Source organism: Anguilla rostrata, chromosome 7, assembly GCF_018555375.3.
Source record: "Anguilla rostrata isolate EN2019 chromosome 7, ASM1855537v3, whole genome shotgun sequence".
Lineage (NCBI taxonomy): Eukaryota > Metazoa > Chordata > Actinopteri > Anguilliformes > Anguillidae > Anguilla > Anguilla rostrata.
The window spans coordinates 5,791,800-5,808,753 of record NC_057939.1 but is presented as its reverse complement, the minus strand read 5'-3'; the positions used below and the strand labels follow the sequence as shown (position 1 = coordinate 5,808,753).

At 52.2% G+C, this 16,954-nt stretch overlaps 1 protein-coding gene across 1 annotated transcript in view; it reads right to left on the bottom strand.

Moving 5' to 3' along the window:
* The window catches only part of shank3a (SH3 and multiple ankyrin repeat domains 3a), a 315,279-nt gene that overhangs the window by 9,271 nt on the left and 289,054 nt on the right, over positions 1-16,954 (bottom strand). Inside the window, exons 17-23 of the mRNA XM_064342483.1 lie at positions 15,273-15,397; positions 14,127-14,262; positions 7,225-7,305; positions 4,729-4,752; positions 4,288-4,415; positions 3,757-3,862; positions 1,016-3,393 (exon numbers count right to left, since the gene is read on the bottom strand). Coding sequence (XP_064198553.1) covers positions 1,016-3,393; positions 3,757-3,862; positions 4,288-4,415; positions 4,729-4,752; positions 7,225-7,305; positions 14,127-14,262; positions 15,273-15,397 — 2,978 coding nt within the window. The remainder of the gene's footprint in view (positions 1-1,015; positions 3,394-3,756; positions 3,863-4,287; positions 4,416-4,728; positions 4,753-7,224; positions 7,306-14,126; positions 14,263-15,272; positions 15,398-16,954) is intronic.

Below are 16,954 nucleotides of genomic sequence, written 5' to 3'. Positions count from 1 at the left end.
AAGCGCTCCGACTTGACTCAGATCAAAGGGCAGCTCGAATCGCAGGACGCTCTCGGCACCACGCTCCGACTGAAACTTCAGACGAGCGGAGTCTCCAGAGAGCCTCCTGTGAAAGCCTACAACTCTATCCCCTCCAATGACTAATGACCCGGGAATGTAATTACTGTATTCTTAGCAATGGCTGTTAATAAAACTGCCTTAACTGTTTATTAATAGAACGAAACAGCCTAAAAATCCAATTACACACTTGATATTGCCAGGAGGATAGTACGCATTAAGTACAGTGGGATACGGGAAGAGTTAGAAGAAATTGGAGTTTAGAGAAAGAACGGCAACCAATTATATTCAGCTGAATTGTTCTCAAACTGAACCGAGCCCGCTGTTCTGGCCCAAATGTTAAGTAATAATATAATAAGACGAGTTAATTTATTTCAAAATGTTATTCACAGGATAAACTACTTAACCAGAAAAACCAAAATATTTGGCATAGCCAGCAATGTCAGTATTTCAAATTTTGAGAGGAAAGTAGAGATACATTGTGTCCAAAAATTAGGCAGAGATTCACTCTACCATTACTGAGTCCATTACCCAGAGTGAACAGAACCCTGGTGATGATGTGTGTTGAGTCCATTACCCAGAGTGAACAGAACCCTGGTGATGATGCATGTTGAGCTCTTACCCAGAGTGTGATGATGCGTGTCGAGCTCTTACCCAGAGTGTGATGATGCGTGTCGCTCTCAGAGTGAGATGTGTTGACTCTGACCAGTGTGTGAGCGTGGGTCTTACCAGAGTGATGATGCTTGAGCTCTACCATGTGATGATGCGTGAGGTCTACCCAGAGTGTGATGATGCATGTTGAGCTCTTACCCAGAGGTGATATGTGGTGACTCTGACCAGGGTGATGATGTGTGCTCTGGACAGGGTGATGATGTGTTTGAGCCTGACCTAGAGTGTGCGTGGCTCTTACCAGGGGATGTGTTGGCTCTACCCAGAGGGTGATGAAGCGGCGAGTGTCACTGCTCCCCACGGGGCTCCTCCCGGTCAGCGAGGCCCGGGTCCCCAGCGTGTCCTTGTTGAGCTGCTGGAGCCGGGAGCTCAGCTCCCCGATCACAGTGGGCTTGCCGTCCTCGGGGCCCGGGGGCAGCCGCGGCTCCACGGGGTCCCCCCAAAGCTTGGAGCGTCTCTGGAAGAGGTAGCGGGGTCGCCCGGCGCTGGCGGCCGCGGCCAGCACCGCCGCGTGCTGCTGCGAGAGGAGCTCGCTGTCCGAGGACTGCTTCAGCAGGGGGTCCCTGAAGGTCACCGGCCCCTTGCCGAGCTGGGACTTGAGTTTGGGCTTGGGAGGCACTGGCGGCTTGTCGAGTATAAAAGTCTGCCCGTCGGCGTAGGAGCTGTAGGTGTCTGTGGGCTCGCCGCTCTCCGAGGAGAGCGTGGACATGCTGGAGACGGTGGAGACGGTGCTCGTGGTCTCCAGGTGGTGGTCGCTGGAGCTGCGGGCGTCCACCTCCTCCACCCCGGAGTCGGCCGCCGACTCGGGCCCCAGGTGGGCGTCCGAGGGCTTCCCTGAGGGTGTTCCTCCGGCGGGGGGGTGTGCTGCTGCTGCTGCTTGGGTTTGGGCGGCGGGCGCCGCCAGCCGGGCCAGCTGCGGGCCGGAGGCGGCGGCGGCGGCGGCGGCCTGCTTGGCCAGGAGCCCGTTGGCGAACTCGTCGGGCGGCGGCACCACGCCGATCTTGCGCAGCTCCTCGCGCGTCTCCTCGTCGCTGGAGGAGAGCAGCGCGGGCGGGAGGGTGACGGTGTACGGCTCCACGTCCTCCTCCGAGCTGCCCTGCGCCAGCGCCTTCTTCTCCGCCGCGGGGCTCCCCTGAGGCGGGCCGGCCGCCGCCATCGCCGCCGCCGCCGGGACGGGCGACGCCCCGCGCTTCAGCTCGCCCAGCGCGGGTTTCGGGGCCTCGGTGGGCGTCCCCGCCGGCGACGCCGACGCCTCCTCCAGGCCCAGCTCCGCCGCCTGCCCGTTGCTGGTCGCGTGGACCATGACGAGGCCGGCCGTCTTCTGCTGCGACGTGTCCACGATGCTGATGATCATGCTCTTCTTGTCCTCCTGCTTCCTGTCGTCCTTCCGCCCCTCCGCCCTGGGGTCCAGCTCCTTCCGCAGCATCGCCGGGCTCCCCCACGGGCTCTTGGAGGGGCCCGGGGCCGCGGCCGCGCCCGAGGGGGGCCCGTAGCCCGCTTTGGCCCCCGGCGGGGGGGAGTAGGGCGGAGACACGGGCCCGCCCTCCGCCTCGCAGCGCTCCGCCTCTTTGGTCTGGGTGTCGACGAACAGCGGCCCCGGCGCCTCGTGCTTAGTCCTGGCCTCGGGGCTGCCCGCGGGGGACTGGCTCTGGGACGTCAGCGCCCGCTCCCTTGCGGCCAGCGCAAGGGCCAGCGGGGAGTGCGGGTCCAGGGGCCGGCCCGTCAGCGGGTGGATGAAGGTGGTGCCGCCGGGCAGGGCGCGGGGCGCCAGGGCGGGGGCGGGCGGCGGCAGCTGGCCCAGCTCGCGGCTGAGCAGCCGCTCGTCGATGGAGCGGGACTGCGTGAGCGAGGGCGACAGCTCGTGGGCGGAGCTGCCGCCCTCCACCGTGCCGACCGACAGGAAGACGGTGGACCGGCGCCGCTCCTGCAGCCGCCGCTCCCGGTCCCGCACGGCGCCCGCGATGACGGCGGAGAAGGGCCCCTCGGCCTGCGCCCGCGCCCGCTCCTGCAGCAGCTGCTGCTGGTAGTACTCGGCCCGGCTGGTGTGCGGGACGCGGCCCGTGGGGGAGTGCTCGCGGGAGTGGGCGGCGGCCAGCGCCAGCGACGCCCGCTCCTGCGCGTCCTCCACCTGCAGCTGCTTGACCAGCGGGCTCTTCTTGCGCTGCGGCTTGGTGGGCGTGTACAGGCCGATGCTGAACTGGCCCACGTTGGCGTACGGGTTGTCGATGACCCGCCCTTTCCTCTTGATCTTCTCGGGCGGCGCGGCGGAGGGCCCCAGCCGCGGCAGGTCGGCGGGCTCCACGGGCAGGTGGGAGGAGTCCTGGAGGATGATCATGGACCGCGCCTTCTTCTGCCGCTCGGCGTGCGCCGCGGCCCGGGGCGGGTCGTAGATCTCCGCCGCCGCCGCCGCCTGCGCCAGGGCGTGCAGCTTGGCCTCCGCGCCGGGCTTGAAGCTGGACCGGCCCTGGTCGTGGCCCCGCCCCGGCGGAGGGGGCGGGCAGAAGGCCGGGGGCGTGTCCTGGTAGTAGGGGGACGGGGGAGGAGGGGGCGCGGTCTGGGGAGGCGGAGGGATGCTGTGGCTGTCTCTCAGGCTGTCCGTCATCGACGAGCTCCTTGGAAACCGAGCCTCTCCCACCAAGGCTGACAACCGGTCCTCCTCCGACGCCCCTGCAAACGAGTTTCATTCACGCGTTAGGACAGAACTTCTGGAAACTACATTTCTGCAGATCACAGATGTAAAAAACAGTCAGCACACAATAACAATCGTTATGGTATAACAATCATTATGGAATGCTAGCTAGTTCAAGTAATATCATTTCGATCAGCTGACTAATCTGAACTAAAGAGTGGCATATATATTTTACAGCATGAGCCACCATTGAATATCAATACCAGAAACATTTTAATGTATAAAATAATCAGAAATCAGGGAATCTCTTGTCACCCTGACAAGAGACAGCAAAAAAAAACAAAAACTGCTGCCTGTGTTTGAAAAGGCTGAGAAAGAGGCTGCTGGAGAAGGGCCCTCACCGAAAGACTTGGTCCGGGACATCCCTTTGGGCAGCGGCATGTGAGTCTTGTCCAGTCCCGGGTGCAGCCCGCCGTGAGGCACCATCCCCTGACGCTCAAACAGCGACTTCACCCCAAACACAACCACACACAACAGGGGAACACGTGAACCGAGAAACTGTGAATGAGCATCAGCCCACAATACCAAAAAAACAACAACACCCCCCCCCACCAAAAAAGGATTAATCTGAAATGGAGAGAACACAGAGAGCTAAGAAAAGGACACTTTGGCTGGTGCCACCAGCAGCACTGGCCACTGGACTGAGCCGTCCCACAGTTCTACAGAGTCACTCAGAGTTACTAAGCGGTGTGGTTCTGTGGTGTGGTTCTGTGGTGTGGTTCTGTGGTGTGGTTCTGCGGTGTGGTTCTGCGGTGCGGTTCTGTGGTGTGGTTCAGCGGTGCGGTTCTGCGGTGTGGTTCAGCGGTGCGGTTCTGCGGTGTGGTTCAGCGGTGCGGCTGCGCAGGCGGCGGCGGACGGCGGGCCGATCTTACGCTGATCTCGGCCTGCGTGATTCGCCGGCTGGTCGGCCGCTGCTTCACCGTGGCGGCCCTGTAGTCGACCTCGGCGACGGGGGCCCTCGCCACCGGCTCCTGGGAGGCCAGCATCTCGTCAAACCGCTCTGCGGAGCCCGAGAAGAGAACCGAGCACCACCCGGGTGAGCCCCCCAGCACCGGACCGAGACACTGACGTTACTGACACCGAACACTCGACAAACACGTCACGCCACATCGCTTTCCCCGGAGATAATCTGCGTCACTAATGACGAGGCAAAAAAAAAAAAAATGTTAAAAAACGAAAGCGAGAGCTTGCAGTCATTTAACCCCCCAATCAACACCGTTTAAATTATCGATGACTTTTACATAATGCGACCGTCTCGGCGGGAAAAAAAAGTGTTGTTGGTAAATGTCAGTGCTGTCTGGACGGCGACTCACCCCCTCTTCTCCTCCGTGCGGACGCTTGCAGGGAATGGAAACAGAGAGCTTGTTTGATTGCACTTTCAGAACATTAGACAGATGTTATGCAAATGGTTTTTTTTTTTTTGGTTTTTTTTAGGAGCATCTAAATGAACTGTTTTTCTGGAAGACTGGGCATGGGAAATGGAGTTCGGAGAAAATTAACTGCCTCGCTGAATATGTGCAAATGCACTGGACAGCTTACCGCAGTATATTCAGTGTATTCCTGCTTTTTTTTTCCTGTTTTTTCCTGCACATTCACTGTTCATCTTTTTTTTCAGGTATGATGCAAGCCAAGACGTCGAGCAAGTACATGCAAGTATGTGCATATATTACCTTTCCTCTCACACACAGCTCTTTGAATCCACAGATTGCTTCTATTATATGCCACATATTATTTACACTATATGACCAAATGTATCTGGACACCCTGGGGCTCTTTTTCATGGTTTGGGCTAGGCCCCTTAGTTCCAGTGAAGGCAAATCTTAATACTACAGCATACAATCACATTCTGGACAATTCTGTGCGTCTCCTACAGTTTGGGGAAGGCCCTTTCCTGTTTCAGCATGACAATGCCCCCAGGCACACAGGAAGGTCCATATAAAAATGGTTTTGTCGAGAACAGTGTGGAAAACTCAGAGACCTGACCTCAACCGCATCCAACACCTTTGGGATCAACTGGAAAGTCAACTGCGAGCCAGGCCTAATCGCCCAATCAGTGCCTAACCTCAGGCTCTTCTGGCCGAATGGAAGCAAATCCCTGCAGCAACGCTCCAACATCAGGTATAAATATCTAGCCTTCCCAGTGGAGGGGAGGTTGTTATAGCAGCAAAGGGTGGACCAGCTCTATATTAATGCCCATAATTTTGGATGAGATGTTGGATGGCATGGGTCCACATACTTTTGGCCATGTAGTTTGTATGTATATATATATATATATATATATATATATATATATATATATAAATTCCATATGCACAAAAGCATGTGCTGCACAAAAAACAGGGAACAGGGGTTGTCAGCCTGTTCTGACCCAGGGACCCCAACCCAGGCTCAAAGGCCTCCAGAGAACCCCCATCATAAATTAAGAAGGTTCATATTTTCAAAAAAAAAAGTTTCATATTTTGAAATATTTCCCCAAAACTATAGTCATTGCTGTATCAGGTTGGCCAGGGACCCCCTCCTACAGGACCTTCAAGGACCCATCACACCCAGGGGTCCACAGACCCCCTGTCAAAAACCCAGGCTTTAAAGTGCTCTGTAAGACGGCTAATGCTATGCTCCAACCCTAAGGTCTAAACATTGTAAACAGCTCATTACAAACTGGTATTTTTCCATTTACCTTAAAGACAGCCAAACTTTTTGACCTCTTCTAAAAAAACAGCACCATGGACTCAGTAATTACAGACCCATTTCAAATTAGATCTTTTTGTGGCCCAATTCTTGAAAAACTGGCCTTCCTACAACTAATTATTTAAACATGAAGAGTATATTTGATCGGTTTTTTGTTCCATGCACAGCACAGAGACAACTAGTAAATGAAAATAATGGTAATGATCTCAGAGTAGCTCTTGATTTCTGTAAATAAAAAATAAGAAAATACTCTCAGAAATGCGTGTGGGACAGAATGACCTGATCTGAGATATGAGCAGTCCAAGCACACAACAGGCGACACAAACACATGCTGCTGACCTAAAAGAGATCATGTGAAGACTGATATGTAGCCTGATGCTTCCCACTCTAATAACCCGCAGTTCAGTGCAGCACACACACACACCCACTCTCCCTGCTGCAACACTGTCCAACAGGGCAGGCATGCTTAGAACAGGCTTTTCTTTCTCCACTGTTAGCGTGGCTGGCAGTTAGCAATTCTCATTTTTGTTTTCCTGCCCCGCCCCATTACCTTAGCATTATTCCAGACCATCGTGCTAGTCCACCTCACATCCTCCTCAGAAATTACATTACATTACAGGCATTTAGCTGACGTTCTTATCCAGAGTGACTTACACAACTTTTTACATTTACATTGCATCCATTTATACAGCTGGATATACACTGAAGATATATACAAGTATATACTCAAGGGTATGACCATAGCAGGGTCACATAGGGGTGCCAGGTGTGTATCATAGTGATGACATTAAAGCATCATAAGGATAATAGCGTATAGTGATAGCAGTGCTTTGCATGCATCATAGTGATGACATTAGAGTGAGTATGATGACATAGGGGTGCACTGCATGCATCATAGTGATGACATTAGAGTGAGTAGGGTGGCATAGGGGTGCATTTCATGCATCATAGTGATGACATTAGAGTGAGTGGGGCGACATAGGGGTGTGTTGCATGCATCATAGTGATGACATTAGAGTGAGTGGGGTGGCACAGGGGTGCGTTTCATGCATCATAGTGATGACATTAGAGTGAATAGGGTGACATTAGGGTGACATAGGGGTGACACAGGGGTGACTTACCCAGCTCCTCCAGCTCGGCCGTCATGGACTTGGAGCGCAGCGTCAGCGTGGTGCTGGGGGCCCTCTTGGGGGGTGGCGGAGCTGTGAAGAAAAGCGAGGATGAGGACGAGGACGAAGACACCCGGGACTTCCTGCCCAGGACCTTGCGGGCGCTGCCCAAGTGCAGGTGCCACCGCTTCTTCACGGCCTTGATCTCGTCGAACTCGGGCGAGCTGGACGCCTCGCACTGCTGCAGGACCCTGTTCAGACTGCGATTGGACGAGAACTTTTTCATGGCTCTCCGCCGGCGAGAGTTAGCGCACGTGCGCGCCCACGCCACGCCTCGCGACCCTCAGGCCGCCGACCGCCTGACGGGCGGGGCGGGGCGGGGGGCGGGGTCCGCCGTCACGTTCCTCTCTGCCATTTGTAGTTCCGACAAGAGTGAGCAGTAAAACCCAACACACAGCGGTACTGAGAAGCGCAGTCCCTCTTTTACATGCCGACAAGCCCTTTCTTTTCTTTCACATCTTCATGTTTTCCCGAGGGGTGCTCTATAATCCCGCGCGCCGCGGCGCTGGAAGCCCACGCGCTGAGACGCAAAGCCGCGTGCCCACTAACCCGTTCGGTTCCCGCCATTTTCCCGCCTCCATCTTTCGGGATGGCGACCGCTACAGAGAAAAGCGCCTCGCTTGCGCTCGCTGCGAGATGAACGTGAGGAGGAATGGCAGCTGCCTCGGCCTGAGATTCCAAGTTTTCCGAGCCTTCCGACGCCACGCCACCGCTCAACTGTCTGCTCTGGAATTCTGGGAGAGACTACCTTGGCAAAGCGAAACTAATACGACGAGAGATCTTCGCGGTTAAAGCCAATCCTTAACCTCCCTCATTGACAATACACATTGACTGTCTCCATTACCAGTGCTATTAGCCACGAGAGTGTAATGTTCACCAAAGACAAGTATCATACCAATATTCCATACAAACCAGAGAGAGAGGACGAGAAAGAGAGAAGGGAAGAGAGAGAGAGAATGAGAAAGAGAGAAGAAAAGATAGAGAGAGAGAGAGAGAGAGAGAGAGCGCTCCCTGGCCTTAATGTAACGCCGGATTCAAACACTCATTGTGGTAACCATGGAAACTGCGGTGGGAGGGCGGCGCGGGTTGGCGCGGGGATACGAGCGCTCTGAAAGGCTGCATGCCTTCAGCCGGGCGGTGGGTGTGCGGGCCGGAGGACCGGAGAAGGAGCGCGCGTGCGGAAAAGGCACGCCGTCTACATCTGCGCGCCGCCGGACCACAGAGCTGCACCGATGCCTAGAGCGGTCACCGCTCCCCACGCGTGTGTGTACGTGCGTTCTGCGGACACGATCTGGGCGGAGGGGTCCGGGAAGCTAAAAGAGGCTACGGTGGAGCTAAAAGCGTTTGCCGAAAATTAGTTAGCGAAATGTGTCACGCGAGCAACCTGACTCATAAGTCAGATGGTGTGACAGGAGACGCATCTTTGGTTGAGTAGTCCACAACGCAAGGCTTTCCAAATGCTGCTAAATGTCAGCTCCATTAATGGTTTCCTTTGAGTTTTCGTGGCAGTTGGTGAGCTCTGGAAGAGATAATCCATGCAGGTCCAAGAGTAGAGCACAACAGTTTTGTCCCAAATTCTCGCAAAGGGCAAACTGGGGCTAACACCCAGGCCACCAAACTCCAGGTCTATAATTTATGCTGTGAAACGCTCTCCAGTAAAAAATCAAGCTGCTCTAGCACAGGTGAAAAAAGGCGGGAACAATTACAAAAAAAAGCTGGCCCTTCTACCTACACCCATTCAGGTGAGTCGGTTTCAGCACAGTACCTCCCCCGAGCCAGGTGTTTCACCCCCCTCCCCCCTTCTCAAAAAAACCATGGTTCAAATCTGTGCAACCCACCACAGATATTCTGTCACTGTCACCTTGGAGTCACAAACTGGAGAAGCTTTGCCTTTTTCTTAAAAAGGCCCTTAGAATCCTTTGGGAATAATGGCGCAGAATAAATTCTGTCAGTTTCACTAACCGCAGAAAGGCTGAACAGTCACCGGGTCTCCTCCTTTCTCCGAGCAGAAGGCGCGGTACTTTTACTCAGAAAACGAGGTTCGCCAAACCTCGGTCACTCCCAGCAGCAGAACCGCAAAGGCTGCGGTGTTTAAAAAAACCCACAAATACTCTCCCGCCAAAAATAACAGTTTGTCTTTATCTTGGTTTATCCTCTCCTTGTTGCCAACGAGCCGTGAATTCCAGTCTGCCGCAGAAAGAGGTCTTTATGAAGCAGGTAACGGCAGGAGGCTGAAGTGGCGAGAGACAGTGAAACAGCCTTTTTTATTTACGCGCCAGAATCCCTTTTTTTACATCGTCGGTTTCCAAACGCGTGGTGAGGAAGGAGGACCACTCCGCTCCGCTCGCTCCTGGCGTCTCCCCCCTGGAGCGGACAGCACCTCAGATCTCCTTCTCCGCGTGCTAATCTCTCCGCACCTCCTTTCCCTGGTTCCCCTCCTCTCTCTCTCCCTCCTTTCCCTGGTTCCCCTCCTCTCTCTCTCTCCCTCCTTTCCCACGCTGCTCCTCCTCGAAGCAGGAGGCGGCGAAGTAGCGTGTAGCGGTACGGTGAAGAAGCGGGGGAAGCTGGGAAGCTTTCGCCGAGAGTGTGTCGGATTCGAGCCTCTCCTTCCTCCAGGTCTGACTCTCCCTCTCTCTCTCCGAGCTGAATGCAGCTCCTCTCTGTCTGTGCATGCCAGTGAATATTCCACCCACAGAGCTGTGCTCTCCGTTAATGCTTTTCTCTCCTTCTGCACAGCTTTCTTTAAACTTCCTGGAAACAGACTACCTCTCCCTCCCTCTCTCTCTCTCTCTCTCTCTCTCTCTCTTTTGCTGACCTTATTCTCTGGCGAATGCTTTTTTTTTAAATTAAAAAAAAATTCTTCTCTGTGAGTATATCCACTCTCCTCTTGTTGTTTGGCCAGCCCTTACCAAACTTATTAGGGTTGCAACTTCGACTTGGAAGTAATCGCAATATAAATTAGTTTCTCCCAAAATATAAATCTCATTACCGAAGAAAAATAGCTTCCATTCTGTTTTGGGGGCAAATCAACCCAGCTGCTGTTCTAGCTGGAAGGTCAAGGCTTGACCCAGAATGGCGTCCTGAACCGCCAGTTTCCTGCCAGCCCACTCAAACCGCCCTGACCCATGTGAAAGCCGTGTGCATGTTCCATTCAGATTAACTTCCTGTGTCCTTTGCAGACATTACCACACTGTCATATCGCCTTCACACTAAGTGTGGTTGCTGTACTTCAGACAAACACCAAAAATCTCTCTGAAATCACCAGAAATCGCCAGAAATCCCACAGAAATCACAGAAATCACCAGGAATCACAGCCCCTAACGCACTCAGTCCAAATGTAACATTTCAGAACGCAGCGTCTCTTTACAGCCTTGGAAAAACGAGCCCAAAACCACAGCGCTTTTCTCTTTCTGAATTGATTGGCAGAGGCTACACACTTTTATTTGTGTCCTGCTACAGATAAGAGCAGTGACAGAGCAGCAGAGTCATGCTCGGTAAACATTCATTCAGTCGTGCTGGCTAAGAGCGGTCCATGCTCTGGGAATGATCTGTGGCGGGCGGGGGGGTGGACCAGAGAACCAATTTTCGGAGCAATTCTCTCAGTGTGACCTTTAAAAAGTAAGTTCCTGTCAGGCTATCTTGGCCAGCCCTGTGACAATTTTATGAGGGAAATACAGATCGACCGAGTGTGAGTGACACCTGTTTCGTGCAAAGGGGACGCGCAGAATCATTTTTAATCAGGCAGACAAAAGAGTGCAATTATACTACCTCGGGTCCAGATGGTAAGAGTCAGGGCAGATGGATGCGGAGCCAGGGCTGAGCTCACACAGACAGACACCGCGATGGGCACAGTCACACTAGAGCTCACAGACAAACAGCACTAAACCAATACCGGGCAGAAACGATAAAACGTGCCCCCGAAAGTTAGAGAAGGTAACCGAGTGACTTCTACATTACATTACATTACAGGCATTCACCATTACATTACATTACAGGCATTCAGCAGACGCTCTTATCCAGAGCGACTTACACACTGCACCCATTTATACAGCTGGATATATACTGAAGCGAATGCAGGTTAAGTACCTTGCTCAAGGGTACAACGGCAGCGTCCCACCCGGGAATCGAACCGGTGACCTTTATAGGTTACAAGACCAGCTCCTTACCCACTATACCACGCTGCCGCCCGACTTCTTACTCGGTAAGAAACCGTGGCGTTAGGCAAGGTGTGCTGGACAAGGCGAGGTGTCAGAAAGGGGAGACTGGATTGTGCTAAACCGGTTCTTGGTAAAGGCAGCGGAGTGGAAGATGCCATGAAATGAAGACAGAGTTACAGCCCTGTGTTTCCGTCAAAATAAACGGCCCCTGCTTCCCCTGGTCGCACTCTGCGCACACGACGGATGCTAATAGCAAAAATACAAATGTCTGTAAAATATCCCCCTGACTGGGGTTTACACACTAAAAGGCATTCAAGTGCAAGCTTTATCTTTGGCTTAGACTGCAGGAGCTGGTCTCAGAAATAGTGTCCTTCATTCATTACTGCACTTTATTAGACTTCATGAATGAGCAGCTCAGTCCCACAGTAACATTTCACCAGTTACTGGAGGGTGGTTGTACAGTAATACCGTTGAAATATGAGTCTGGGAATAAATACACAGAGTGCTGGGTCACTGCTGTAAATCACTGTTACTGCTGAAAAAAAAAACACACCCATTAATGGGGCATCTACTGAAAATAAATATGTAAAATATCACAGCTGCAAAATACGCACTTTGGTGGTACTGTTGAAAGCTCATCTTGCATGCAATGTGCAGAATACACTTCTGGAATCTTGGCCAGCCTTAAATAATTCACTCTTGCTAGCATAACCTCCTACTATTTTACAGCCTGAAATTGGAATTTCCATAAATGTATGTGAATCAAGGCTAATATGAAAAAAAAAAATAGCTGACCAGGTTTTCCGTTATATGATACGCTATATGCTTGGGCACCATTATGATGGCCACAACAGTTACTTTTCACATGTGGGGATAGTTTCATGCCACCAAAAAAGTTTTATTCAGTTGGAAATTAATATGCAGATTATCTTCTGATTAGCCATCAAAAGTTGAAAGATGCATGTTAACAATGCAAGAAAAATATCCCAGAGCCAATCAGGAAGAGAGTTCCCAATCAGAATCAAAGGCATTATACAATCAACACCGGACCCAACGTTCCATCGCCTACCAAAAAAAAAAAGCTATAAAGCGTCTTTCTTCTATGACAAATGGGGACAGGTGTTTGCTTTGTATAGCAATTAGTTAAGAAGGTTCTAGAGTGCTTGTAAGACTTCAAAATGTTGTGTTCAAAGAAGCACGGTACACTCAAATGAATGAATAAGCCAAATTTATGTAAAGAAGACGCATTCATAAATTAAATGCATTCAAGGGGGTGGCGGTGGGGTGAAGTATACCTTGAAGAGGGGACTGCCTTTGTACTGGTGTACACAGAAACGGGACAGTTAATATTGATAGAAAACCAAACTAACAAAGATTGCTATAACTGATATTCGCATTAATGTTTTTGGATAGTTCGCATAAAAGCTGACCTAGAGCATGGTGACATTTAGTATTGTCTGTAGGTTTTGAAAATGGATGGAAGTATTTGATTCCACTTGGACTCAAGTAAAATGAACACTATATATATACAAGCCTTCACAGACTGGAAAAGGCAATGTTTTTCATCAGCACAAATAACATGTTCCTTTAAGCTGCTATATAAAGGAACAGACTCATTTCATCAAAACAAAACCAAATGAACAATCATGACACTTACTTTAACTGTCATATTGAAAATGCACACATACTGTATACCCAAGTATATTTTTATTATTTTGTTTTCCCTTATTGCTCAAACAGGTGACACATAATTTTCTCAATAGAGTCACTACAGGTTTTTTCATTATGCTTGTTTGTGGTGCTATCTGATTGTTTGTGAAAGACAGATTGTGTCCTGGGTATGACTGTAGCAACCAAACAACTGAGAGCACTCAAAGACAAGCATAAGGCTTCTGTACGCGCGTACTCAAAAATCCTCAAAAATATCAAATCAAACGAAGATCATCTACCGCAGCATCAAACAAGGATCCTCTACCGCAGCAGCGCAACACTGGAGCATCCTGATTGCTATAAATAGCCGCCAGGCTCAGTCTCTCTTTCTCTGTGCCTTTTTCTCGGTCTGTCTGTCATTCCGGCTTTCTCCATCTCACTCTTTAGCCCTCCGTTTCACTCTCTGTCTGCCTCGTTGTCTGAATGGCCTACCTGTCTGCTCGTCTCCCTGTTCCTCTATAATACTCACGAACGCACAAACTGCGGCTTTGGAAGAGGACACACGCGGCTCGGTTTCAAAAGGCGGGAAAGTGACACCGGCAAACGAGTCTGCCCTGATCGCAGAGCGCGTACGCAGGAAGGCAGACGACACGGGGGGCGGGGCTTGAACGTCGATGAGACGCTCGTAGGTGTAATTCACGCCCGAATAGCTCCCAGGTTCCTCACTCTCAGACCAGTGCACCTCGGCCTTGAGCGCGCCCCATTAAAGGTGTTCAGTGGAGACATGGACGGGACATCATTTCAGTCCGATTACATCGAGAGTGAGAGAGAGAGAGAGAGAGAGAGAGAGAGAGAGGGAAGTTCGGTGAGCCAGGTCATCTCCGAACCTCAGACGAGCCCTGTGGCGCATCATTTCTGAACCCGCACGGACTCAAGGGTCCCTCAACTCCCAGGCCACGAGAGAACGCAACCCTGAGGTCACATGACCCTCCACGACCTTTGACCCCACCGCAAAACCTCCCCGGCAACGCCAGGCGGCGCTCTCACCTTTCTTCCGCACCACCTCCTCCGACTCAGGCTTGCGGGTGACGGAGACCACCTTCATCAGGAGGTGGTTGCCCCCCTGCCGGATGAGGGACACCACCTGCTTGTGCCCCACCTTCACCACGTTCACCCCGTTCACCTGCGGGAGGGGGGAGAGGAGCCGTCAGCGAGGGGGGGGGGGGGGGACTCCGGGGCGGCGGCTGCATCGTCATCGGCTGCTGATCCCCCGACCGGAAGACTTGCGGCGAAAACAAGGCCTCGTCCGATGAGCCAGCGAAGTTTGGCTCCGCCATGCCACGGAAGTGTCGTCCCCCCACCCCCCACCCCCCGCCGTCCGCCAGTGTGTCACAGAGCGGAAAAAGGGGGCGAACAGGAAAGGGACGGGTGCTGCCAGGCCTTTTTTGGGGAGCCGCTAGACTGACATAATCAGGGCGACAGCGAGCTGTTTATAGCACCTCAGAAGTCGCTGCCAAGCGTACAGCAGAGGTGGCGGGAACCTCAGGAGCCGGGAACAGCCTGTGTGAGCAAATGCCTTTATGCGTGTGTGAGTGAGTGTGTGTGTGTGTGTGTGTGTGTGTGTGTGTGTGTGTGTGTGTGTGTGTGTGTGTGTGTGTGAGTGAGTGTGTGAGTGTGTGAGTGTGTGTGTGTGTGTGTGAGTGTGTGAGTGTGTGAGTGTGTGTGCGTGTGTGTGCGAGTGTGTGTGTGTGTGTGTATGTATGCGTGTGTGTGTGTGTGTGAGGTGTGTGTGTGTGTGCGAGTGTGTGTGTGTGTGTGTGTGTGTGTGTGTGTGTGTGTGTTTGTGTATGTATGCGTGTGTGTGTGCATGTATGTGTGTGTGTGTGTGTGTGTGTGTGTTTGTGTATGTATGCGTGTGTGTGTGCATGTATGTATGCGTGTGTGTGTGTATGTATGTGTGTGTGTGTTTGTGTATGTATGCGTGTGTGTGTGTATGTATGTGTACATGCACATGTCTGCAAGTATGACTGTGGTGTGCACATAGCAGTAATTGCACTATTAACGTTGTGTTCCAGTTTCACAGCTATGCCGACAAATTGTTGGTTTCAGGCCCCCCAAAAAAACACTAATTAAAAAAACACCCATAGTAGGTTTCTTTTAATTACGGAACACAGCTAAAATGTGGCACTTTACCTCGATGAGGAAGTCCCCGGTCCTGAGCCCCGCCCTCCAGGCCACGCCCTCCACATCCACGGACTCCAGGTACTGCAGCGCGGGGAAGGCCGGCGTGGGCGTGAACTCCTCGATGGGCGTCTCCGCTGAGAACGCACCGCACCCCCAAAACAGACAAATTACCGTTACAAACAAAAAGGAGCCGCTTTCTGCGTACGTACACCCCCCCCTCCTCCCCCCCCCCCCCACCCCCACCCCCCATCCACCACCACCCCAACGCCTGTCTGTGATCTGGGTCTTACTCACAGGTATTTGGCAGCGCTGCACAGGCTCTGAAGTTTTACAGTGAATTTTAAGCACGCTAAAATCATCCATCAGTCACTCATGGTATGATCATTCCTTACAGTAATGCAACTCAGTGGCCCTCCCACTGCAAAGATGTTGTGCTATTTAAAGAGCAACGGGCCACATGACACAAGTGTGTCACAAATGTAAACTCGCACATTTCGTGGACTCTTTTGCGGGCAGACTTAAGAAACAGTATATATGCACTGACTTGTGCTCCCAACTGCAACAGCCTCATTATTTATGTAAAAACACCCACATCAAACACCTCTACGGTTAGCCAAAGTGCATCATTTTGAAGTCTTCCCTGATAAAGAATGTTAAATAACCTCAAAGTGCTTCTCGTATGCACAGTACACAAGCAGATAAGAGATATTCATTGGTTGCACCGGTTCAGAGTTTTCTAGAAGGACTAACGGGTGAGGCATATCTTCCATTTAAATATAAGCACATATAGAGCAGAGTCATTTCCACTGCCGTAGCATTAAATAGCTATAAACTGACAGGAACGCAGACGTGGTATTATTGGTGCAGCTTGAGACCCCAGCAGGGGGGCAGGAATGGTGCAGATGGAGGGGGGGGGGCAATCGGGAGGTGGTTCGCTGAGCAGTCGCTGATTGTCAGAGCCCATTATCCGCAGGTGCTGTGCTCAGATCTAAAAATGTGTCGCACCGCAGTGAAAGCACCCGGGAGAGGGTGAACCGGGGAGAACCCTGTACAGTACGTTTCCCTGTGCGTGTGCATTTTTGCGCGGCTGCGTGCGTGTACGTGCACGTGCACGTGTGTGCGCGTGTATGCGTACATCCGCTTGCTTTTGCGCGTACGTTTGTGTGCGTGCGTACGCGGACGCACGCGTGAGTGCACGGTGCTGCAGTTCTTTTAACCGACAGTTGGTCCAGGTCGTAGACCGTGGAAGAAGGCCCAACTGAACGCAGCCAGTCCGAGGTCAGAGGTCACAGCTGTCTCCCCTGGACACGCAGATTGTGTGCGCGCGCTCCAGATTGTGCTCCTAAGTGAACCCTGTGCCAGCCATGTCTTTGGTTCCTTCAGACTTCTCCTAGCTGGTTGCTCTTTGCATTGGATGAAGACACTGTAGCTACACCACACAATTTATGCCTTTCGACAGTACGGACTCACTGCATCCTTTCTGGATGTGCGTCATTCGCCTAATTTGTGTTATTAGCATTCAATTAAACAGTGAATGCAATTTAATGTGACTGCACTCGTGAGATGGGGTCAAGCTAGCCGGCAAATCCAAGAGGATTATCCTTGTCACCTGCCTCTTCAGAAAAATTAGCCACTTGATAACAATTCAATTCAACCGAAGGGAAGTTAGCCAAAGGGGGCTATCAAGCCAT